The 23,751-nt window shown below is 52.9% G+C and overlaps 1 protein-coding gene across 2 annotated transcripts in view; it reads right to left on the bottom strand.

Annotated features, from left to right (window-relative positions):
• FBLN1 (fibulin 1) overlaps window positions 1–23,751 on the bottom strand; it is a 65,063-nt gene that overhangs the window by 35,603 nt on the left and 5,709 nt on the right. For both annotated transcript variants that reach the window (XM_043966773.1, XM_043966774.1), the window contains exons 2-7: window positions 8,449–8,554; window positions 7,158–7,290; window positions 4,356–4,527; window positions 2,909–2,971; window positions 1,618–1,719; window positions 811–948 (exon numbers count right to left, since the gene is read on the bottom strand). In XM_043966773.1, coding sequence (XP_043822708.1) covers window positions 811–948; window positions 1,618–1,719; window positions 2,909–2,971; window positions 4,356–4,527; window positions 7,158–7,290; window positions 8,449–8,554 — 714 coding nt within the window. The remainder of the gene's footprint in view (window positions 1–810; window positions 949–1,617; window positions 1,720–2,908; window positions 2,972–4,355; window positions 4,528–7,157; window positions 7,291–8,448; window positions 8,555–23,751) is intronic.

Genomic DNA, 23,751 nt, shown 5'->3' on the forward strand with positions numbered 1-23,751 from the left:
CTAGGACCCCAAACCCCTGGGATGCTCCACCTTCCACTCTGATGAGTCACAAGACACCCTGAGGGCTAGGAGAGACTGCTAAGGAGTAGGGTTGAGCTTTTGGGCTGCCTCAGGAAAGCTTCTACTTGAACAGACCCCAAACAATCTTAATTATGTGCCTCCCACTGTAGGTGCCTGGTGGTGGGTCAGGTAGCTCTGAGACCACAAAGACAAAGGAGGAAAGAATAAGGGTGGGAGAGACTCCCAAAAGGAGGAGGTGCTGGGAGGGGGGTGCACTCCAGGCATGAGAACACAGGCAAAGGGGCTGGAGAAGGCATGCAGGCTCCAAGTGGGAGACGAGGGCCTGGAGTGGCAGTGTGGGGGCCAAGGGGACTCAGTGGGACTTGGCAACAAGAACCAGAGGTGCGGGGGCTCATCCCAAGGGGACTCTGACATGCTGAGACTGGGTCTCGGGGATGGCAACCTTCTCAACAGACCCAGAAATGCAAATGGAGCTGACTGCCTTTCTCAGAGAATGTGGTCAGTGGCATGAGGAGGAGGAGGGTAAAGCCTGGTATTGCACAGGCAGAGTCTGCTTGGCACTTCTAAAAGGGTTCCGCAATCGTAAGAGGCAAATGGATTCATTAGCTGAGCACTCCCCACCTGTCACCCCCTGATTTCTCCACTGCTTCATCTCTCAGGTGACCCTGGGCCAGGCGCTGGCCCACACAGTGTGGGAGTGGCTTCACTGGGGGAGTGCTCAGGTCCTCTCCCACCCCCCATCCAGTGTTGACTCCCCCCTACCAAAGGCACCCCAGGGACAGAGCACACCTTTGCAAGTGTTATCTTCCATGAGCTCATAGCCTGTCCCACAGCTGCTCTCTCTTTGACAACGAAAAGCTCCCACTGTATTGATGCATATCTCCCCAATTCGGCAATTGTGCGTTCCAGTGATGCACTCGTTGGTATCTGGGAAGGACCAAGGAAATTGAGGTACAGGTGACAAAAACATATAAGAATGGGGCAGCTAGGTGGCACAGTGGATAAAGCACTGGCCCTGGATTCAGGAGGACCTGAGTTCAGATCTGGCCTCAGACACTTGACACTTACTAGCTGTGTGACCCTGGGCAAGTCACTTAACCCTCATTGCCCCATAAAAAATTAAAATTAAATAAAATATTAAAAAATAAAATTAAAATTAAAAAGAACATATAGGGATAACTGACAAAAATCGATGGAACTCTGGGAGATACAAGGAAGAAGGGCAGGAGGTCAGAGTGGACCTGTTCCTGGTGCCCTCAAATGGAGCAGTCAGGATGAGCCACATTATGGCCACAAAATTCTATATTTTTTCTCTTAGATTTCAACTTGCTATTGCTGATCAGGTGACTTCCATGAAAGTCTTCCTAATGGGTCTCTGCACCATGGATGTGAACCTGGGACCACAGGAGGAGAGGCCGAGGACAAGCTATGATGAGGTTTCACAGTATCACAGTGGCCATGATGGGCCATGATGGCATTGGTCACCAGACCATGGATTTCTTTGGTTTTATTAGATCAACTCAAGAAGGTGGAGATATAGGACTGTGACAGCAACAATGTGAAATCCCGGGGAACCTCAGCCCTAGGATGGATTACCTTCACAGGAGACCCCGTCAGGCAAGAGCTGATAGCCCACAAAGCAGGAGCAGACGACCTCGCTTCCCGTGTCTCGGCACTGCTGAGTACAGGGACCCCCTCCTAAAACCCAAACAGAGGCAGTTGGCACACAAACCCATTTCCCAGATCACATCTGCCGCCATCTTGATTTTCTTTATTCATAACAACCATGATGACCCAACAGCCTTGTGAGGTCAAATAGTATGATCCTTGATTTACAGGTGAGGAAACTGAGGTGGAAAGAGGCTGAGTGATTTTCCCACAATCACATAGCTCATGCATGTTGGTCCTCAGGCTCAGATTTGGGTCTTTTTACTGGAGAACCACTACTCTTATCAACGCCCTCTGCTATTTCTGTGGAATCATCTACACACACACACATAAAATATATGTATACACACACATATAATATTAAGAAATCACTATGTTCCCCACAAGGCCCTTTCCAGACTCCTAGAAAAAGCCCCTGGAAAAGGTGAGTGATGGCTGGAGGACCAAAGGACTAACTGGCAACCTCCTCTCTTGGGGCTGATGGGTAAGATGGAAAGGTGGGACCAGCTGCCTCTGGGAAGGATGCTGAGCCCAATTCCTTTGGGTCAGGGCTTCTAGTTCTTATTTTACAGACACTTAATTCTGTCTAGGTCACATCCCCACTGCCACCTTCCCCCGTGGGAAGCTCCCTGGGGAAGGGGACATCTTTGTCTGTCTCTCCTACTCTCTAGCACAGAGTTCCACATACGCAAAGAACATGGAATATAACTGCAGTTGAATAAATGAGTAAATGAGTGAGTGGATGACCCCCTGTTCAATAGACATGTGCCTAGTACTGGAAATATCTGGAAGAGGCCTAAGACAGGGTCTCTGCCCTCCCTGGACTTCAAAGGACAGCCCCAATGGCTAAAAGGAGAGAGGGGGTGAGGGAAGGCTGCCTGGAGGAAGAGGACCTGAGCTGGTATCACAGCTGGGACTCTGGGCAGCGAGGGCAGGGTTTAGGTAGGGGGGCAAGGAAGGGTACTGGACTGTGCCGAGAGCCAGTCAACCACAGGCATTCATTAAGCTCCTGCTCTATACCATTCCTGGGCTGAGAGTTTGGATTTCTCCTGACTAGCAATGAGGAACCAGTGAGAGTTTATGGAAGTTGCCTCTGTCTCCCCGCCCCCACCCTGGAATCCATCAGAGAACCAGCCCTTCATCCATGTACACAATAGCCACCAAATAAGCGTTCACTGAAGGAAGGAAGGGCTAGCGGGAATCTGCCGTCTTCTCTTACCTCGGCATCGGTCATGCAGATAGGGGTCTTCTTGGTCCACGATGTCCGCCTCAGGAATTTTAGCTGTAGAGGGAGAAAAGGAAGAAGAACATGAGACGTTAAAGGCAGCCCTCACCCACTGGGCCCACACCTTCTGAGAGCCCAAGGACCTCCACTTCCTAAAAATGGGATTTTAAAGATCATGGGACGTGATCTTCCCTGATCCAATCCCATCATTTTTATTCCATTCAAGTCAATAAACTTATATGAAGCATCTACTATGTGCCAGGAAGCTGAGGAAGAGTGGCACTTCAGTGACGCGTCCAGGTCACCAGCATTGGAACCCGGGGCCTCTGACTCAGAATAGGCTTCCCCCACAGCACTGAGAAGGGGCTTCTCCTTAATGGTGTGGGGAAGGGATCGCTAATGGGATCATTTTCAAACATTAGGATTTCTTGCCAATAATAGACTGTTTCCCCTCCCCGCATTCACTCCCACCACTTCAAGCTCTTCTTTTGGTGCCATCTCCAGGAAATCTTCCCTGAGCTCCTCTCTTCTAGCCCCAAAGGGGAGGTACAGGACCTCCCAATCTGGATGCAAAGGTCACTAGCCCTCCCCTTAAAGGACATTTATGAGGAGCAAACATTGAAAGTCATTCTTTTTTTTTTTTTTAAGTGAGGTAATTGGGGTTAAGTGACTTGCCCAGGGTCACACAGCTAGTAAGTGTTAAGTGTCTGAGGTCGGATTTGAACTCAGGTCCTCCTGACTCCAGGGCCGGTGCTCTATCCACTGCACCACCTAGCTGCCCCGAAAGTCATTCTTAAGAGTCTTGATGACCCCAGATCATTAGGAAAATGTCATTTCAGCCCTGTCTTGTGCATGGCACCTGCCACTGGTCATGGGGATGGAGTGTGGCATGGAGGGTCAGGAAGCCACAGTCCAGCCACAGTGACCCTGGGCAAGTCACTGAACTCAGTGCCCCCAGGCCACTCTCTAAGATACTAAGGTAAGGAATGGTCTTCAGTCCAGACACCAGGGCCCTCCAAGCCAATGGACTCACAGGGACAAGTGTGCCGCCTCTACCCATCCTCCAAAATAATTAAGTAAATGAATGAGTGAATTAATGAATAAAGGACAGATAGATAAACTGATAGATAGATGGAGAAATAGACAGACATAGACAGACAGACATAAAAAGACAGATAAATAGACTGATAGATGAAGAAGTAGACAGACAAATAGACATATGGAAAAAAAAGACACTCAGACATAGATAAATAGACAGATGGATAGATAGACATAGACAGACAGACAGACAGACAGATTGACGAACAACCACGGCTTCATTAGGCATCATGCAGAGAGGCGAGGTGTGCTATGCAGTGAGCCTAAGGGGCTGAATGACCACCCCCCCAGAGCCCAGGACAGGTGATGGCCAGAGGTGCCGGAGGTGAGTAGGGAGCATTACTGGTGTCCGAGGACAGCGCAACGTCCCCAGGTGCGAGCTCCGAGGTCTCCTGGCCCTTGACGCAGCAGGCCCGGTACACCAGGCCACACTGGTAGCCGATCATGAGGCTATACTCGCAGCTCTGGCCTTGGGCCTGGGCGGCCTTCCCCAGCAGGCAGCAGTGACAGCATTTCTGCCGAAAACAAGAGAGAGAGAGTCAGCTGCAGCTTCCAGAAGACAGTGTAGCAGGCTCCCAGCAGTGGGGAGGCTCCCGGCCTTTTCTGAAGAGTCCTGGCCCAGACCTAGGACTCGAGTCTGAGTCTGGGGCTCTGTCCACTAGCCTCGGCTGCCTCAGAGGTCGTAGCAGGACCTGCCGGGACGGGCTGGGCTGTGATCTCGGCCCTTCCGTTTATGGGTCTGCTGCTTTGGGCATGTCACTCCTCCTGTTGGCCCTCAGTTTGCTTCTCTGCAAAACAAGCCCACTGGACTAGAAGCCTATGACCAGCCCTTCCACTTCTAACCCTAGGACCCAAGAACTCTCTCTCCAGATAAGATGAGTGTTGACTAGAGGAGATAAGGGGGTTGGGGGGAAAAAGCTGGGGGCAGACAGTGGGTGGGCCCTGCATCAAGGGAAGCATAGAGACTGATGTTTCGTAATCACAAAGAACAATTCCTGCTCATTTAAGTCCAGACGGATCTTTGCACTTCCCATCATCCCAGCTCCGACCCCTTTGGCCCTTGAGGGCCACCGTGGCCAGAAAGGAGCTGTGGAATCGACCCAAAGCCTCCGCCCCTGGAATCTGGCCTCACCGCTGAGATGTTTGCTTGGTCAAAAGCATGTGCTCAAACCATCATCACTTCAGATGGGAAAACTGACTTCAGGAGCAATGGATTTCCCCATCCAACATTCCCGGGACTCAGCCAACTGGACTCGATGTAATTTTCCAAAACTTATTTCCTTTTAGTCCCAATTCATCTTGATCCACAGTGGGAGGTAAGGAGTAGCTGGAAATGCTCAGATGTTGGTTCTCAAAAACAGGGGCGAGGGCAGGCCCCGTGGCTGAGGACGCGGCTCCCAAGAGGCACCTGAACTGACCTCCCTGAGACCTACAAGCACAGGCTCTGAGGGGGTGTCTCATATAACCTCCCATCCCCCAAGGGGGTCTTTTACAGACCCCTGCACAGATGGCCATCCGGCCTTGCCTTTGTTACCTCTATGACTCACTACCTCGAAAGGCATATAAATAGCAAACTGGAAAGGGGGCAGCTGGCTTCAATCAGAGCAGCCATGGCTGAGCTGAGCCGGTCCTTCAGAGGCAACAGGTTTAAAGTGACCTTGACCTCGGGCCTGACTTCTGCCTCAGTGACCCTAAGAATTCTCCGTCCTGGGTTGGAAGTGAGCTTGTTACCTCTGGCAGGGACAGCATCAAGTCCCACCTCCCAGGGAATGGGCATCGGAGACAGCCAGCAAGGAACTTTCCAAACAAATTCAGTAGAATTTGTTGGAATGACAGACACAAAGGGGGAGCCCCAGAATTTGGAGAAGGGGGTGGGACAGAGATAGACGAGCAACATGTCTAATTCCCACTGTTGTTCCAGGTTACTGGGCCCCTCACTACCCACAAAGCAAATCCCTTTCCTCTCTGGGTCATCTGTAAAATGAGGGGAAGGAGCAGACAATCTGGGAGGTCCCTCCCAGCTCTGCCATCCCCTGTTCTGAGGCCCCTCCCAGCTCTGCCATCCCCTGTCCTCAGGCCCCTCCCAGCCCTGCCATCCCCTGGGGTAAGGTCCATCTCAGCTCTCACATTCTATAATACAGAATCACCACCTCTGCATTTGATCATTACTCCTCAGAGCAGCATGTTTCTCTCTCCATACTTTCTCACAGACCTTTTCTGAAGGTCCAGCCCCTCACAATGTCCTCAGCAGAATCTAGTCTAGTCTACTGGCACAAACTCAAAGGGAAAGACAGCCCCTGAGCTCGATGGGTGTGGGGGCATTGACCCATGCGTGAGGTATACCCTCAGCCCACCCAAGAGCTAGGGACACAAGAGAACCCGGAATCCTAGGGCTAGAAAGGAGGTTTGAGGCCAGGGCGTCCTGCCTGGGCCCTGCCGAGTGTCCCTTGCCAAGAACCCCACTCATGGTCAACCAGCCTCTCTCTGAGTGGCCCTTGGAAGCAGAGCCCCATGACCGCTGATGCCCTGTGGGCAGGGGCGGAGCGAGTGCTCAGGAAGCTCTTGTGCGTCATGAAACAAATGCCCTGCATCTCCTCTCCACCAGCGGAGCTCAGACGGGAGACCCGCTACATTCTGCTCCAGCTTGGAAGAAACAAGAAATGGGATCCCAGGACCCTAGACGGGCAGCATCCCTACAGTCGTGTTATTCTACCCTCTCATCTTCCAAATGAGGAGACCCAGGACCCAGGAGGAGAAGGCTGAAGTCACACAAGGGTCATACAGCAGAGGTGAATTCAAACCCAGTTCTTCCGACCCGAGAGTCCCTCCCCTCGACCAGCTCCTGACCCTCACAGCCACAGACGCAGCTGGTGAGCGTCCCCTCCCTCTCCTGACCCTGCATGTGTCTGACAGGGAACGGGACAGGAAGTGACAAGAGATGAGGGGGCACGGTGATGTGACCTCAGCCGTCCTCCCCACAGGTCTGGGGAGGAGCGCGGGTCTGAACCAGTTCTTCCTCCCAGGAATGCAGCTCGGCCTCCTGCCCTTGGCCAGTTCAGGCACTGGGGGCAGAGCAGGCAGAGAGGGGGAAAGAGAGGGAGGGAGGTGGGAGGTGGGGGGTGGGGTGGAGGAAGGGCTGGCTCACCTTGATGAACTTGGCTTCAAAACTGGAATTGTCATGGTGGGCGTCGCAGCCATCCCCCTCGTGGGCCACATTGATGCCCGTGGCACAGTGGAGCTCCTCCAGCTGGTTCTGGCAACACTGCTCCTGCACCATTCTGCCCAGGAGGGAGGGCACAGGCATTTATTAGGCACCTACTGTGTAGCAGGCACAGTGCTGAGTGCTTTACCAATATGATGTCCTTTGATAGGAGATACCAGGAGGAGGATACATGTAATGTCTCTTCCCATCTGAACATTCTGTTGGTCCATAACTTAGGAAAACATCAGGGCCAACAGGATGGCACCACTGAGGTCTGAGTCTCAGTCCGTCCATTAGCCACCTGGGAGCTCTTCCAGGTATGGCCCTGACTGGGGCCTGGTGTTCTCACTTCTGCAATCTATCCTTAATCAACAAGTGCTCCTTCAGGACCTACTGTGTGCCAGGAACCAGGAAGAGCCCGGGGTCAGTAAATGGAGCTAAGGGCCTAGAAATGGTCCTCATTCCCTTAACAGTTTGTTTGCCCTCTTACCTGTTAAAGAGTAAACACCCGTGCACACTCACACATCCGCCCATGTGCACTCCCCTTCACACGTGCGCGCGCGCACACACACACACACACACACACACACACACACACACTCTACTGAAAATTAGGTTTAACCAGACCCCGGGATAGCTGGGGCCCCTCCGACAAGGCAGGCTGCCCTTCAGTCCACAATCCCAGCTCCTTATCTGATGGTCCTCCAACATCCCACGGATCCACGTTTCCTGTTTTTCTTGCCTTTGTTTGGCCTGCCCGTCCTCTGACTTCTCAAGAATCCGCTAAATTCGGATTCCAGCTCCTCAGTCAGGGCAGAGGCTGGAAGACCGTCCTCAGCACCTCTACAATGGCGGCCAAGGGGCCCGATCCAGGACTCTCCATCCCAGGCACCTCCTGGAGCCCCAGGGAACGGGGTGCTCACACCTCCTTTGCCGGAGCTGGCCAGAAGGAGGGAAAGAAGGCGAGCCGAGGAACCCCCCTCTTTCCTAAGTCTGTTTTCCATAAATCTGTCGTGAGATCAGATAATCATGGAGTCCAGCTCTCACTATGTTGCCCTGTGTCCCTGGTCAGTCAGGAAGCCTTTATGAAGCGCCCGTGTCCCAGGCTCTGTCCTGGGCACCGAGGAGGCAGACAGAAGAGGCCCATTCCCTGCCCTCTGGGAGTTTAGACCGGCCGGGTGACCTGGAATAGTGACGTCACAGCCCAGGGGGCTCGGGTGGGGGAGGGGAGTACCTGCACTCCTTGGATTCCGAGGCGTAGGGCACCGAGCAGTCTCGTTTCTGGGTGGCCAGCCTGTGCCCATCTGCGCAGCAGTCTTCCATCAGAACATCTGCAGCGGCTGCGGGGAGGGGGAAGCAGGTGAGTTTTGTAGCCCAGGCATGGGGGCATCGACCCTTGGAGGACAGAGGATGTCCTCAATGCTGGAGTCCCTCCTCTGATGCAGGCTGCTATCCCTTAGGCTGTTCTCAGCAAGGTCCCTGTCCTCAAGGAGCTGACATTTCTGGGTGATGAAGGCACGACTTGAAGCTACACCACATCATTTTGGCAGGAGACAGCACCAGTCTGAATGGGGAGGAAGCGGGGCAGAGACAGGGCAGGGAAGGCCTGTGAGACTCTTTGGGAGCCAGGCCCACGCTGGGGGATGTGCGAGGCAGAGGGGCAGGAGCCCCGTGCTGTTAGCCTGGTGTGGGATGGGGGAGGTGGTCCACACCAGCCCCTGGCCAGATCGGGGCCATAGGGAGCCCCTGTGGATGTCTGAATAAGGTCAGATCCAAGTCCTCCACAGTCAGGACGAGGAATGCCCCGCTGCAGTCCCTGAGAGCTGAGTTGGGGGCTGGAGCCTTGGGCTGCACCCGTCACACTCTGGATCCCTTGTGGCCTGAGTCCAGGACCGGGTCCTGAGGCAAACTTGCTCCAACCAGACACCAGAGCTCCCGGCCACCCCGGGGCCCCAGCCCCGGTTAGACAAAGACGGGAGGCCAGTCCTGGGAGCTCCGAGAGGACCCCCCACACACAATGGGTGGAACACACGGGAAGCACCAATTTGGGGGCGGGGGCTGGGGAAAGGCTTTTATTTTTAGTGAGGCAATTGGGGTGAAGTGACTTGCCGAGGGTCACACAGCTAGTAAGTGTTAAGTGTCTGAGGCTGGATTTGAACTCAGGTCCTCCTGACTCCAGGGCCGGTGCTCTATCTACTGTGCCACCTAGCTGCCCCCCTAAGGCTTCTTGACTGAAAGAAGCCAGGGACCGGGGGCATTTTCAGAACCCCTTTTAAGGGGTCACCAGCCTGTCTGCTAGTCAGAATGGGAGCTCCCTTAGGGCAGGCACTGTCGAGCCTCTTTTTGTGTCCCTGGGGCTTAGCACAGAACCTAGTCCTCTTGCTGACTGACTGAGAGACTGGCAACCCTTGAGGCTGATGGGGAGTTGTGAATATCTAGTTCAACTGCCCCATTTGACAAATAAAGAAACTGAGGCCAAACTGGGGGTCATACAAAGAGTCAGGTTTTTAATGACACTTTTCACTTGGCCTTCAGTAAAGTGAAGGGGTGGAAGCTCTGGGCCTAAGTTCTAATCCTGCCCCCTACCCCATCCTCCACCCCCCTGCATGGCTCCTGGCTCTGCCCTCTTCAGCCTGAAGGAATGAGGCTAATCTCTCCCCCCCCCTCCCGCCTCCCCTCTAATACCCCAGGACACTCTCCAGTTCCCTCAGGGGCCTCTTCTCTAGGTTTTCTCTGCTGGCATCACTAGGGCATGGGCTCCAGTCTCCAGAACATCCTGGGGGATATGTGAAAAGAAGGGTCCCAGACAGTTCCCTGTACAGGTGGTCAACACGGGAAGGGCCCTTAGAGACAACTGAATCTGACCTCTCTCCCTCCCCACTCCACGGGCAGGCACCTGAGCCCTTTCCAAGGCAGTCCTACCTTTGTCCTGCTTGGGTATGTGCCAAGGCAGCCGGGCCAGTCCAGGTCCTGGAGCCTGGTGCTCTTCCCTCTGCCCCTGGCTGTCCTGGGCTGCCACCCCCTGCCCCATCTGCCTTATTTCCCCTTCTTCTTGGCACAGCTTCCCAGACAGTCAATGTGGGGACCGGGAGATGCTTCCCCAGATTGTACCTGCTGGGCATTGCTGGGAACTGACCATCCCCTCTCAGCGGGCCCTTCCGAGCTTGGAACGAGACCAGCGGGACATTCTCTTACTAATGAACGACGCTTCAGAAGCCAAGCTGCATGGCGGCAGTGGGAGGCTTTGCTTGGAATAGAGCCTTGTTACCCTGCAGAGTGGGGAGGGCTGGTCTTGGGCAGTACCTGTGGTGGGCGTCTTGGGACAGAGGGCAGTCCCCCAGCAGGAGCCTGGAGCTTTGCCTCTGAGCTCTTCCCTCCCACCAACCCAGCTAAGACCCCACTTAAGCTACATCATGGGGTGCTCAGTGTGGGAGGAGAGAGTCACAGATGCTGCTACTAGACCCTCTGTCCCTGACCTTGGGGCACACCGTTTCAAATCCCATCTCCGAGGTGAATCACTTCCCTGTTTGGGGCCTCAGTTTCCTTCTCTGTAAAGGGAAAGGTCTGGATGAGGTGCTGCCCTATCCCCTCTGACTCTAACTTCTATGATCTAGGAGCCAGAGCCCTCTGGGGGCTCAGGGAGGAGAAGGGATGTGCCCAAGACCACAGAGCAAGCTGGGGACAGAGCCAGGCCTAGGCAGACGGTCGCCTTCCTGGCCGGCCTCTCGGGCAGCAGACATGCTTGAAGTCGAGGCCCAACACAGTGAGGGTACAAGAGCCGGCCTCCACGAAGCAGGAGGCTGCCTGGTTGGGCCATTCTCCTCAATGGGTGTTGGATGGGGGCACAGGCGAGTTCTACCAGCTTTCTCCCACCTCTATAGAGTCACAGAATGCAAAGCATGCCCGGCTTGAGCTGACCCCAGAATCATGGAAGTCTCTAGGGGCCTCCTGGCACTTGTGCCCTCAGCCACATTCCCAGCAAGAGGGAGACCCTTCCACTCCACTGGGTTCTCCTGACCTTGAGCCCAAATTGGACCCACAGCTCCTGGTTCTGCCCAACAGGACCAAGTGAAGCAAGGTTAGTCCCTCCTTCACAAGAGTCCCCTATTTTACAGGTGGGGAAACTGAGGCAGAGGGCAATGAAGGGATTTCTTCAAGGGTGCACAGGTAAGGAAGAGGAGAAGCAAAATTTGAACCCAGGTCCTTAGCCACTGCCCCTCCATGGCGCCTGCAGAGAGCTCAGGAGAGGCTGTCAGTGGCTACTCTCCCTGCCAGCAAAGCTGGGGCTGCTCTCAGCCTTGCATCATAGGAACATTTGAGAATGATTCAGGCACTTTGCACTTGATCCCCAACGGGACCATGAGCTGTTGGGTCTCCCGGGGCCATTGGAAGATGGGAGCTGGACAGCAGAGGGCGGGGTAGTTTCCAGGAGCCTCCAGGACCTGCCAGCAGCGGCCAGTGGCCTCTATAAGGGAGCAGGTGTGGCTGGAGGCTTCCTGGGGTGGCAGGCCAGAGGACCAAGGCCCGGGAAGCAGCCTGAATGGAGAGAAGGCAGGACTGGGAGCCCAAGGACCGATTTCAAAATCCCAGTTCTGGGGCCCTGAGCTCATCACAAGCAAGTTGGAGGAGGAGAGCTTGAAGACTGATCCAGAGCTAGACTTTCCAGTTCCTGGAATCTAAACTCAGCTCTAACAGCTCATGGCACCACTCTGACCCTCAGTCTCCTCTTCTGTAAGAGGAAAGGGCTCAGCCTCTGGGACTTTTACCAAATGTATCTGGTTAAGGATGGCTCCACTTTGGTTTCTCATCATAAAAAATGGTGATGTGCCTTACAGTACAAACTCTCATCAGTCACACCTGGACTATCACCATAGCTGCTAGGGGGTCTGCCTGTCCCTCATCTCTCCCCACTCCAGTCCATCCTCCATTCACCCACCACAAGTGACTCTCCTAAAACACAGGTTCAATCTTGCTACTCCCCTACTCAATCAACTCCAGTGACTCCCTATCACCTCCAGGATCAAATACAAAATTCTCTGCTTGGCATTCAAGGCCCTTTATAACCTGGCTTGATCCAGTGACTCCAACTTCCTGACTGGTCCAAGAACAAGAGCCTCCATCTTTCAGCTCTGGGCATCTTCCCTGGCTGTGCCCCAGGGCTGGAAAGTTATCCCCCCTTCACTCTGACCTCCCTGGCATCATTGAAGCCCCAACTAGAACCTCACCTTCTTCAGGAAGCCTGCCTCAACTCTGCCTTTCCTTTTTAAATTATTTCCTATTTATCCTGCATGTGGCCTGCTTTGTATCTATTTGTCTGCACATTGTCCACCCCCATTAGATTGAGCTCTTTGAGGTCAGGGACTATCTTTTTCCTCTTTTCATATCCCTAGTTCTTAGCACAGTGCCTGGCACATAGTAGACACTAAATAAATGCTTATTGATTGATGTTAGAACTTTGCCCAATTAGTTTAAAGGCTATTAAGTGGCAAGATTTTCCAAATGTTCCTATTTGAGGATTGTTCCAGGCTAATTTCATCAAACCCTGCAGATGGATGTGGAAGACTGAAGCAATGACAACACATCAACCTAACCATTCACACTGGAGAAACAAAGTGGATGAAATACCCCCTATGGTACCCTGACTATGGTGGCAGTTGGACAGGGAAGTTGCTTCATGAATCCATAAGGACATCTCTATGGGAAAAATGCTGAGGATGAAGAATACAATGGGCCCAGGGTTGAAAAGGAGGATAAGAAACCAGACTGGATGATGTCTGTGGAAACACAGTATTTGAAGTGATCCCCAGCTGTTCATTACCACAGAAGTCCAGTGACTTAACCCAGTGCTCTCCATGGCCACGTGGCTGGGAGTCATGGAATCGTATAGTATCAAAAGAATAGAAACCATAAATTACTCAAGGGATGATAGAGAAGCACACGCAGGGGTTAAAGGAACTGTCACAGGTCACCTACAGTGATAACAACCAGAAGTGGGAGGATAGCCAAGGTCAGCTTGGAAACAGAGTGAGCAGCTCACACAGAAAGAATGAGAGACCCAGGCTAGACCATCCCCCAGCTACCAAAAGACCCAGAGGTAAGTCACTCAACCCACTCTTCTGGGCCCCAATTCTTTATCTGTAAAACAAGGCAGGGGGGGAGGGGTGTCAGACAAGACCTCAAAGGTCTCTTCCAGCTCCAGACCTAGACTCCTAGGAGACTGTAGGCTAGTGGTGGTAGAAAAACATGGACAAAAATCCCCAAATGGTCAAAAGGCTTGGAAAGGTCATATCAGCCTCAGCCAAGGCAGGGCCGATGCCAGGAAGATCACCTGTCCCCAAAACCAGCTCCTTTAAGTGACCTGATGCATGTCACTTCCCTACTCCATAATCTCCCGTGGCTCCCTATTGTTTCTGGATTCTGCTATCAATGCCTCCACGGGGCTTTTAAAACACTTCACCTCCAATTTTTGGAAGCCCCCACTCCCTTCTGAAAGCTGCTCAAGCGGCACCCTGAGGCCAGTGTCCCTCGAACTCCACCCTTGCCAAATGACTCTATCTATTTGTGTCGTCTCGCTTTTTTCACTGTTTCCAGCCCAGGGCCGGGCACATAGTAGGCCTAATTGGTGACCCTAATTCCAGCAGGAGGGGAGGAGAGGGGACGGGGGAAGGCTTGTCCTGGGGAGACAATAGACTTCATTTTTCCAAGTATCAGCAGACTGTTGTGGGGGGAGGGGCAGGGTCAGGACAGGTTGATTTCATCCCAGTCATTGATTAAGAACATGTGTTTGCTGGTTCCAAGGCCAAAGTCAGCACGGCACTAAACTTTTAGCAAATGCTCCCTGGGCTCTGATGGAGGAGAAGGGGCAGATGCCAGACTCTTGGGGGACGGATCCCATTTCTCTGCCACATCTAACTTCAGCTAGCAAGTGACCAGAGCCTGTGACTTCTTGGCTGTTGCCCTTTTCACTCATCAAACTTCAGAGCAGGATACAAAGAGGCATTTGGGAATGAGAGCCAAGGCACTGCACCCAGAGTCAGGAAGGCCTGAGTTTCAATCCATCCTCAGATACTTCCTGGCCAAGTCACCACCCTTTGACTGTCTCAGTTTCCTGATCCATAAATAAGAAGAATCGCACCTGCCTCCCAGGTCTGTGTGCTTTGTAAGCCTTCCGGCATGATATCAGTGCAAGCTATTGTTATTATTGTGGGTATGATTATAAGACCCCAATTCAGGCAGCCCCAACACAGTTTCATGATAGGGGCTCTCAAAAATATCACAACAAAGGGCTAAAGGAAGGCGGCAGCAGAAGGGAGGGCAGGGTCACAGGGGAGCCCAATCACCCCCTCCCCCAAAAAAAGAAAGAGAAAGAGGGAAAGGTCCCATCGGATCTGGACAAACTCTCTAGAGCAGCTCTTGTGTGGTTGGGTACCCGATTACAGAATGTAAAGGAAGATCCTACCACTCCATGAGAAATCATGGAAGGGAGAGAACACTGCAGTGGGCAGGCCCAGGAGAAGGATTATCCAATAAGTCACACACATTGACTCAGAGTCACCCACTTGCAGACACGGGCAGTGTGGAGAACTTATTGTGTTTGACTGTGATAACTTGTTGGAAAGGAATATTGGGGAGGCATGAAGAACCATCAGGAGAGGGGGGCAGAGGTAGTTATAGCATTGCCCAAAAAGGGAAGAAGGCATCAATGACACTTTTCTTTCTTTCTTTTTCTTTTTTTTTTGGCAGGGCAAAGAGTGTTAAGTGACTTGCCCAGGGTCAAGTGTCTGAAGCCGGATTTGAACTCAGGTCCTCCTGAATCCAGGGCTGGTGCTTTTTCCACTGTGCCACCTAGCTGCCCTATCGATGACACTTTTTTTTTTAAGTGAGGCAATTGGGATTAAGTGACTTGGCCAGGGTCACACAGCTAGTAAGTGTTAAGTGTCTGAGGCCAGATTTGAACTCAGGTACTCCTGACTCCAGGGCCGGTGCTCTATCCACAATGACACTTTAAAGAAGATACAGAAGAGATGGGGAGTTTGGGGGTCAACACAAGTGGTCAAGACAGTTTTAGAAATCACCCGCTGAATGGAATATACATGGATATACATACACATATACATGTATATGTATGTTTATGTCTGCATATGCACACATTTTAATGGGCTGTCAATGATGCACCTTGAATTTCATATACAATCCTCTTTTTCTCCTCTTTGTACGTGGAAATGCCTGTTTGATGGTATTTGTCTAATGGAATAGCAAACAGATATGCTTAAAGAGAAGAAGGGTGTTGCATACATTAAACTGGAATCTGCCCCTCACTGACACCTGGGCTGGATGTTGGACCCACTTTTTCCTTCTGAAGATACTGCAGGATGCATCTACCCCCTCTTCCCTATAACACCTGAACCCATTATCCTCCAGGGAGCTGGTACCAACCTCCCCCCATCCCAGTATCTTCCAGATGTGCTCAGCTTGTTGCTGTCTTTGCTAAAATGTGCCCCCCCCCACCCGAATGGAACCAAATCCACAGACAGGGTCTGACCAGGGCAGAGTGGGAGTTGCATCCTTTTCTGAGTGTGAGGCTTCCATTAACGTGGCCAAATATTTCATTAGCTTATTGGCAGCCACTCTGTGACTGGAGCCACCACCTCTCCCCCCACCCCAGGCTTCTTTCCCATGAGCCCCTGCCCCCGCTCCCATCCTGCTCTCCCTCAGTCATAGACATCTCTGAACTCATCTGCACAACAGTGGGGGTGTGCTGGACTTTCTTAAGGTCCTTTCTGAAGGCCAATTGGATGGTCTTGTCTCTCTGCTCCCAGGACCCTTTCTACTTCCCCAGGGCGCTCCCCCAAGGATTTACTGGTGGAACCGAAGTAATCCCTTGTAAATTCCAACTTGTTAACATTGGCCTGTCAAGACCTCTCTGAATCCTGCCTCCATCAGGCAGCCCGTTACTTGGCCCTCCTGCTGCAGACAACAACGAGGAGCAGGCTGGGAGTCAAGGCCATCAGGAGACCTGGTCTGAGAGGCAGCAGGGGGTGGGGATTGGGGCAGGAGGTGGGGGACACAGAAGGTAGGTGCAGTTACGATGACTGCCAATGGCATCGGCACCACCAGAAGCCAGAGCTGTGCCCTTGGGACTTGGGTTCCACAGGGTCACTGCTGACCCTCTGAGCTTGTCTAGTGCCCCCCCAAATCTAAGCAATTCTCAAGTTCCTTAAGTGTGGGTGTGGGTGGACTGGGCAGGACCAAGGACAGAGACCATTGGCACAGATCTAAAGACTGTTAGGTTTAAGCATGATAATAGCTGACATTTCTCAAGGTGTGCAAAGCACAGTCCAGATATATAATCTCACTGGATCCTCATGACAACCCTGTGAAGTAGATGCAATTATCCTCATTTTACATATGGGGAAACCAAGGCATGGCTCAGTTAAATAAGTTACGCAAGGTAACAAAGCTAGTGCAAGTGTCTGAGGCAGAAGGTGGAGAGAGACCGTCCTGACTGCTCCACCTAGGTCCCATTCAGCTTTATCCAGATAACAATGACCAACTAGCCCCATGAACTCTCTGGCCGGTTGGGGCTGGCATAGCAAGATAAAACATTGGGCCTGGAGTCAGGAGACCGACGTTCAAATCTCACCCTTTTCTTCTTTTTCTTTTCTTTTCTTTTCTTTTCTTTTCTTTTTTTTTTTTTTTTTTGGTGTGAGGCAATTGGAGTTAAGTGACTTGACCAGGGTCACACAGCTAGTAAGTGTTAAGTGTCTGAGGCCAGATTTGAACTCAGGTCCTCTTGAATCCAGGGCCAGTGCTCTATCCACTGCACCACCTAGCTGTCCCTCACCCTTTTCTTTTTAGACTCCATCCCCGTGGCTGCTCACAGATCTTGTCCCACTGCTGATTGGCAGGGAAGCTTGCACCTGCTCTGCTTCCACCATCCTGGGTAGCCTGGAGGACTACTGCTCCAGAGAGCCACTATATTGGTACTGGACTCAGAACAGGTGCCCAATCAGAGCTCCTGAGCTCAAGAAATCCACCAGCCTCAGCCCCTTGTAGGAGGGATGACAGATGGGTGCCCTCTCACCATGATGACTGGCTGTGGGGCTTTGGAAAAGTCACTTAAAAGACAACCAGCTGGGGCAGCTAGGGTGCGCAGTGGATAGAGCACCAGGCATGGAGTCAGGAAGACCAGAGTTCAAATCCAGCTTCAGATGCTTCCTAGCTGTGTGACCCTGGGCAAGTCATTTAACCCTCCTTGTCTCAGTTCCTCATCTGGAAAATGAGCTGGAGATGGACATGGAAAATGACTCCAATGTCTGTGCCAAGAAAACCCCAAATGAAGTCATGAAGAGTCAGACACAACAGAACAACAACATGTTCCCAACAGGGAATTTTGTTTTTCTGGGCTTCTCAGTGGGGGGGTGGGGGTGGGGTGGAGGGGGATGGAGACAAGGAAAACTTTTATTTGAAACAAACATTTTAAAGCTCTCTCGGCCTGTTTCCTCATCTGTAACCTGGAGAGAATGATCGCTGTGGCGCGCCCCTCATGGTACTGTTGGGAGAATTCAGTGAGATATTGTATATGAAGGGTGATGACCTAGAGCTAGAAGGGAATGTGGAGACGATCAAGCCTAATCCTCTCATTTTACAGATGAGGAAACTGAGGCTCATAAGTGGTCATGTAGTGGGTGGGAAAGGTGGGATTTGAACCCAGTACCTCTGAGGACAGCTCCATCATCCTTTCCACTAGAGCCAAGGCAGAGGTTTCATAAACAGTAGGCTGGCTTAGGAGTCCAGAGTCCTGGGTGTGACTCCCAATTCCATCCCTTACCACGTTGTAATAAAGAATTGATAAGTTAGGCTAGGAACCCTATTTAGTGCCTCCTTTGTGCCAGGCACCTGTGCCACATGCTATTGATACAAAGATTTTCTTGGCTCTCTCCCTGTTCTTGCCTTTCCACCCTGGAGATGCCTCTATCTTCCAACCTCTGTGGGGAGACCACAGCTCAGCTGTTCTCACTGCACTTGGGGCCTCCTCTTCCAGCTTCTCCAGGCCCTGTGTGGGCTCCTTCCCCCCCCCCAAATACACACCCTTTCCAGCTCCCGGTCAAATCTTGTCTTCCCCATTAGAGTGCAAGCTCCCTGAGGCTAGAGACAGTCTTTCTGTCTGTGTTGATTCCCAGCGCTTAGCACAGTGTCTGCTACCCACTAAGTGCTTAATAAATAGATGCCCGGCTGAGCCATCTAAGGCAGAAACGAAGCCACCCCTGGCCTCGAGCCATCGCCATTTTACAAGGGCCACAGGATCTGAGCAGGGAGGGACCTCGACGCTGATGCTACAATCTCAGAGGAAGAAGCTGAGAAGCCGTAGGTTGGCAACGGTGGGTCGGCCGGGCAGCCGGGAAATCCCCGAGGCCTCCCCGACCTCGCGTCTAGCCGTCCCAGGGCCCGAGCCTGACTCTCCAGTCCAGGGGGATGAATGGCCGGGCGGCGTCCCGGGTCAGGACAGACGCCGAGTGGCCCATCTGTCCGTCCACGATTCCACACAAAGACAGCTCGGTCAGATGGTCAACATCTGGAAACAGAGCCCGCCCTCCATTCTGAGCGGCGAACGCGGAGCCTCTCAAAAGGAAAAACGCCTCCTCCCGACCCCGGTGGATCCCGAGGCTCCTTCTGGGGATCCCGAGGCTGCCCGAGGCCAGCCTTTCTCAGGCTTCCAGCCCAGGGCAGGCCCACGAGTCCCCTCAGAGAGGCTCTAGGAAGCTGGGATGAGGCTCGCAGAGCCCACCCTGTGTGGGCGGTGGACGGAGGGGTCCGAGGCGCTGGCTCTCAAAACGACGTCTCTTCTCGGAGCTTCGGGGAACGGGGGCAAGAAGGCTCACGCCTCCCACTGCGCCCCAGAGGTCGCGGAGCCCCTGCGAAGGGGGACCACAGGCGACAAAAGAGCCAGGCGGGATACGGGACGGATACAGGGAGAGGCGCCCAGAAACCTGGTTCAGCCTTTCAGTGTGTCCTGGAAGGGCGTGCAGCAGGGCAGCCGGCGGGGGCTGGCCGCCGAGAAGCCCGGGGTTCAAGCCCTGTCTGTGAGATAGCCTCCCGGGGGACCCCAGCAGGTCCGGCCACTCTGTGCCGGTGCGGCTTTCCCTGCATTCCCCTCCACCCTCCCCAAACTATCTTGTGAATATGAAATACGGAACATCACTATTGTCTCAATGTTATGCAGGAAGCACTTGTCTAAAGAAAGTCCAGGCAGAAATGACAACATCTGGGAAGGGGGAGAAAAGATCTACTTCCTACCTATTCTGTAGGGAGAAGAGGAAGGGAATAAGCATTTTTATAATGCCTACTGTGTGCAGAGCACTTTCTCAGTCTTATCTAACTGGATCCTCACAAGAACCCTAGGAGGTAGGTGCTATTATTATCCCTGTTTGACACTTGGGGAAACTGAGGCAGAGGTTAAGTGACTTGCTCAGGGTCACCCAGCTATGAAGTGCCTGAGGCAGGATTTGAACTCCAGGCCCAATCCTCTGTGCACTTTGGCGCCCCAGAACACCATCCATGTGGGCTCCTCCTCCTTGGAATGGATGCTCCATGGTGCCCAAACCCAGGAGGTACTTAGTGAACACTTGTTTCTTCATTGATTGGGCTTGGGAAAAGGTCCTTTGTATTTATTCATCAAATACGCAAAACACTTTGCAAAGGTTCTACAAATACCAGCTCTCCAGACCTCAGTGTCCTCCTCTCTGGATGAGAGGACAGGACTAGATGGTCTCTGAAGACCCTTTCCACTTTTAGCCTCTGAGCCTGTCATTGTGTATGGCAAATCCCATAGGAGATGCAAACAAAATGCCACAGGACTGACAGCTGGAGAGGATAGCGATGCTTAATCAATCCCCCAGCATGGATGAAGCACCTACTAAGGGCCAGGCATTGGTGAAGCACCTACTATGAGCTAGGCACTGGCTAGGTGCTGGGAATACAAGAAGAAAGAATGACACCAACCCTCCTGGAAAGGAGCTGAATTCTCATATAAGGTCTCCTGAAGGCAACTGAAGGTCCTTCTGTCCTGGGCTCATTTCGAGTAATTGGGGGCACTAAAGATGGATGAAGTCCTGTCTTCTTGAAGCCCTGAAGCCTGGGTAAGATTTCAACAGGTGTAAAGGGGGCCGAGCATCCAGGAGGGAGGAAAGAAGGAAGGAAGGGAGGGAAAGAGGGAGGGAGGATAAGTCTGGAGGTAACAAAGTACAGGATATGTTCAAGGGACAGCGTGGAGTCAGAGTGGAAAGGAGGCTGTAGGGTGGCCGGGGGAAGCTCTCAGAGGGCCTTGAGTGTCCGATAGAGAAGCTGGGACTTTATTCTTTGGACAAGGAGGAGCAGTTGGAAGTTAGGACCAGGGGACATGCCCCCCCACCAGGCTGATTCATGGAGCTCCTCAGAGACTCTGACTCCAGTGCTGTTGATGACATGGGGGAGGGAGGCTGGGGAGGGGGCAGCTGGGGGTCTGTGGCCACAGTGCAGGAAGGGGTCACAGAGCCAGCTGCTCAGCCAAAGGGAGAGAGGTAAGCATCTCTTTCCTGGCTCCATTACAAAGGATTCTGGGTTCTTTGATCATTTGTGGCTTCAGGCATAGCAAGGGAGGGGACCCGACATCTAAGGAAGAAAGGACCAAACAGGAAGTTTGCCTTTCTCTTGGCTGGCCGCCTCCCCACAAGCAAAGCCAGGTGGTGGGTGACAGCCAGAAAAGGGTTGCTAAAGACACGGTGGAGATGACAGAGAGCTGTTGGGAGGGCAGACGTCGTGAGGGGCTCCCTCAGCATTTATCCATAGACGGGAAGAGTGGCCGAGAGGCTGTCCAGCCCCCCTCCCCTAGGCTACCAGGAGGAAAGAGCTTCGTTTACACAGACGTACAGACGTATACATACATAGGCACACATACACAGACAGACAGATAGACATGCAAGGATGTGCATGGACACCTCTATGCAGACACATCATCTCATCTGAGCCCCGAAGCAGCCCTATGAGGCATGCCCCTCTGACCCACTACACCATCCCAGAGCATACCAGCAGGGGGATCTGGACCTGTTCCTCGAGCCCCACCTATGGGACCAAAGTGTGCCGCTGCAGAGCCAAGCAAAAAAGGGGGAAGGACCCTCTGTAGAGAGGGTGTCTTCTCACTACCCCTTCCCCTGAGTGTCATAGCCTGGTGGGAGAAGGGTCACTCACTGGCTCTGGGCCTGCCCACAGGGGAGGGGCAGGACATTGGTCAAAGTGACCTGGAAGGGCCAAACCCAGCACCCTAGCTCAGTAGTTCAAGAAGGCATTGGGTGAAGTCATCCGTCTCGGCAGGTGGCTAATGAAAGCCAGCCTCCCCTCACCCCCAGGCTGTCCAGGGCTCTCAGGCCTGCTGAGCCCGAGAGTTCAGAGAAGCATGGAGCAGGAGCCCCCAGAACACCAGCACATTCCCTCTCCCTCTTGGCTGAGGCCCATCTCGGCAGACCCTCTGCTGAATTCATGCTTGGTCAGCTCCAAACAAAACCACCTGGAGTGACATTCAAGTCCTCTCCATTACCCCTGCAGCGCCCCAGGCCCCGGAGCTGGACCAAAAGCCTGCCCCTTTCTAGAATGGCCAAGAAGGAGACCCCCTCTGGTACTTGGACTGGGCCCCAGAGCTAGCTGCAAACACTGCCAACAGAGAGCCCTCAAAAGGGGCCCAAGGACCACCGAGTCCAACCCCTTCCTCTGAGCCCAGCGGGATGAGTGTGGGCCCAAATCCCATTTCTGACAGCCCTCCGATGACCTCGCCAAATTTCTTCCCTTTTCTGGACCTCAGTTTCCTTCTCTGTAAGGAGGTTGGAGTAGCAGTCCTCAGCCCTCCATCGAACCCCAGATGCAGAAAGCTGAGGCCCCAGGAGGGGCAGAGATCTGCCTGGTGTCTGAGCAGAGCCAAGTGCCCGGGCTCCTATAAATCAAGGCTGACGTATTCGGGCAAGACCCTGCTCAGCACCACAAGCTGTTTCCATGATGTTTGGTGAAACGATGTCACCAGGCTGTTGGATGCAGGGGTGGGGGTGGTGAATCGGGGCTTCCAAGCTCTCTAACCACCATGCAGTCCTGCCTCTCAGGAGAGGTGGGGCAGTAGCAGAGAGGCTGGGCATGGACACAGCCTCGAAGCCTACCTGGCTGGGTGACCCTGGGGACACCTCATCTTTAAATGGGGGTAACAAGAGCCTCTGCCCCACAGATTCAAATGGTCTGTGAAGCTCTTTGAAACACTTCTGAAAGCTGTGGCCAGCTGAATCTCAGAATGGAATCCGTATTAAGCATCGACAATGCCCCTGGCTCTGATGCCCCCAGCCCCTAGTGCTGATGCCTTGGCACTGAGGAGCTGCAGAGTAAAGAATTAAAGTTCTTTGAGGGAGGGTTGTGTTCCTTTTGTCTGTGTCCAGAGGCCAGCACAGTCTATCACACTCATGCCTGATTGATGAAGGTTTCCTGAATTAATTAATAACCTTCCACTTCCCCCTGCTGCCTTTCTTTTAGGGAAGGAAGCCTCTTATTAAGAACAACAAATATTGTCTTGTTCTCAGGGACCAGGTGAGCTGGAGGACTTTGTGGGTGCCTTTATCCCATCAGATGCTGGGATTCCAGGTGGGAAAGTACCGAGTTTAGCCAGAACATAGAGATAGTGGAGTGGAGCAACATGAAAATAAGTCTGGAGAGGGCATTTAGGTGGCACAGTGGATAGAGCACCGGCCCTGGAGTTAGGAGGACCTGAGTTCAAATCCAGCCTCAGACACTTGACACTTACTACCTGTGTGACTCTGGACAAGTCACTTAACCCTCATTGCCCTGCACCCCCCCCAAAAAAAAAGTCTGGAACAATAGGGTGAGACCAGCTTGTGGAAAGCCTTGAATGCCGTCCCAAGGAGGCTCCAGGGACAGAGCAGTGGCATGACAATTGATTGATAATACTTTGGCCCCGTCTACATTATGTGACCATGTTTAAAGACATGGCCAGGCCTACACATGGTGGGTGATCTATGACCCTTTGGTGAATTCATGGGTCCGCTGCCCTGATAGCCCAGGCCAGCCTTCATCGGACATCTGGAGCTCAAGGCTCTTTGCAGGCTGGTCTGGTTAGCAGGTTCTCAAAGTTGGGAGGAACCTAGAGGAGGCTTTCTGGGTTGTTTCTAGTGTCTCGGTTTCTGCTGCCTTTGTCTGGCACTCACAGAGTCCCCTGGAAAGAACCTTAGAGACGACCTAGTCCGGCCCCCTTTGGACACTTGGGGAAACTGAGACCCAAAGTGAGGGCATGCCTTGCCCCACATCTGTGAGGTGTTAAGGCAGGGGAATGGGGGCCATCTCTACCTTCAGATGGGATGCTGCACCCAGAATTCAGCACTGAGGCTGATTCCAATCACTGCTCCTCAGTGATTTTTTTAAAGGTTTTTTTTTTATTTTTTAATTTTTTTTGCAGGGCAATGGGGGTTAATTGACTTGCCCAGGGTCACACAGCTAGTAAGTGTCCAGTGTC

This window comes from Dromiciops gliroides, chromosome 5 (genome assembly GCF_019393635.1).
Source record: "Dromiciops gliroides isolate mDroGli1 chromosome 5, mDroGli1.pri, whole genome shotgun sequence".
NCBI lineage: Eukaryota > Metazoa > Chordata > Mammalia > Microbiotheria > Microbiotheriidae > Dromiciops > Dromiciops gliroides.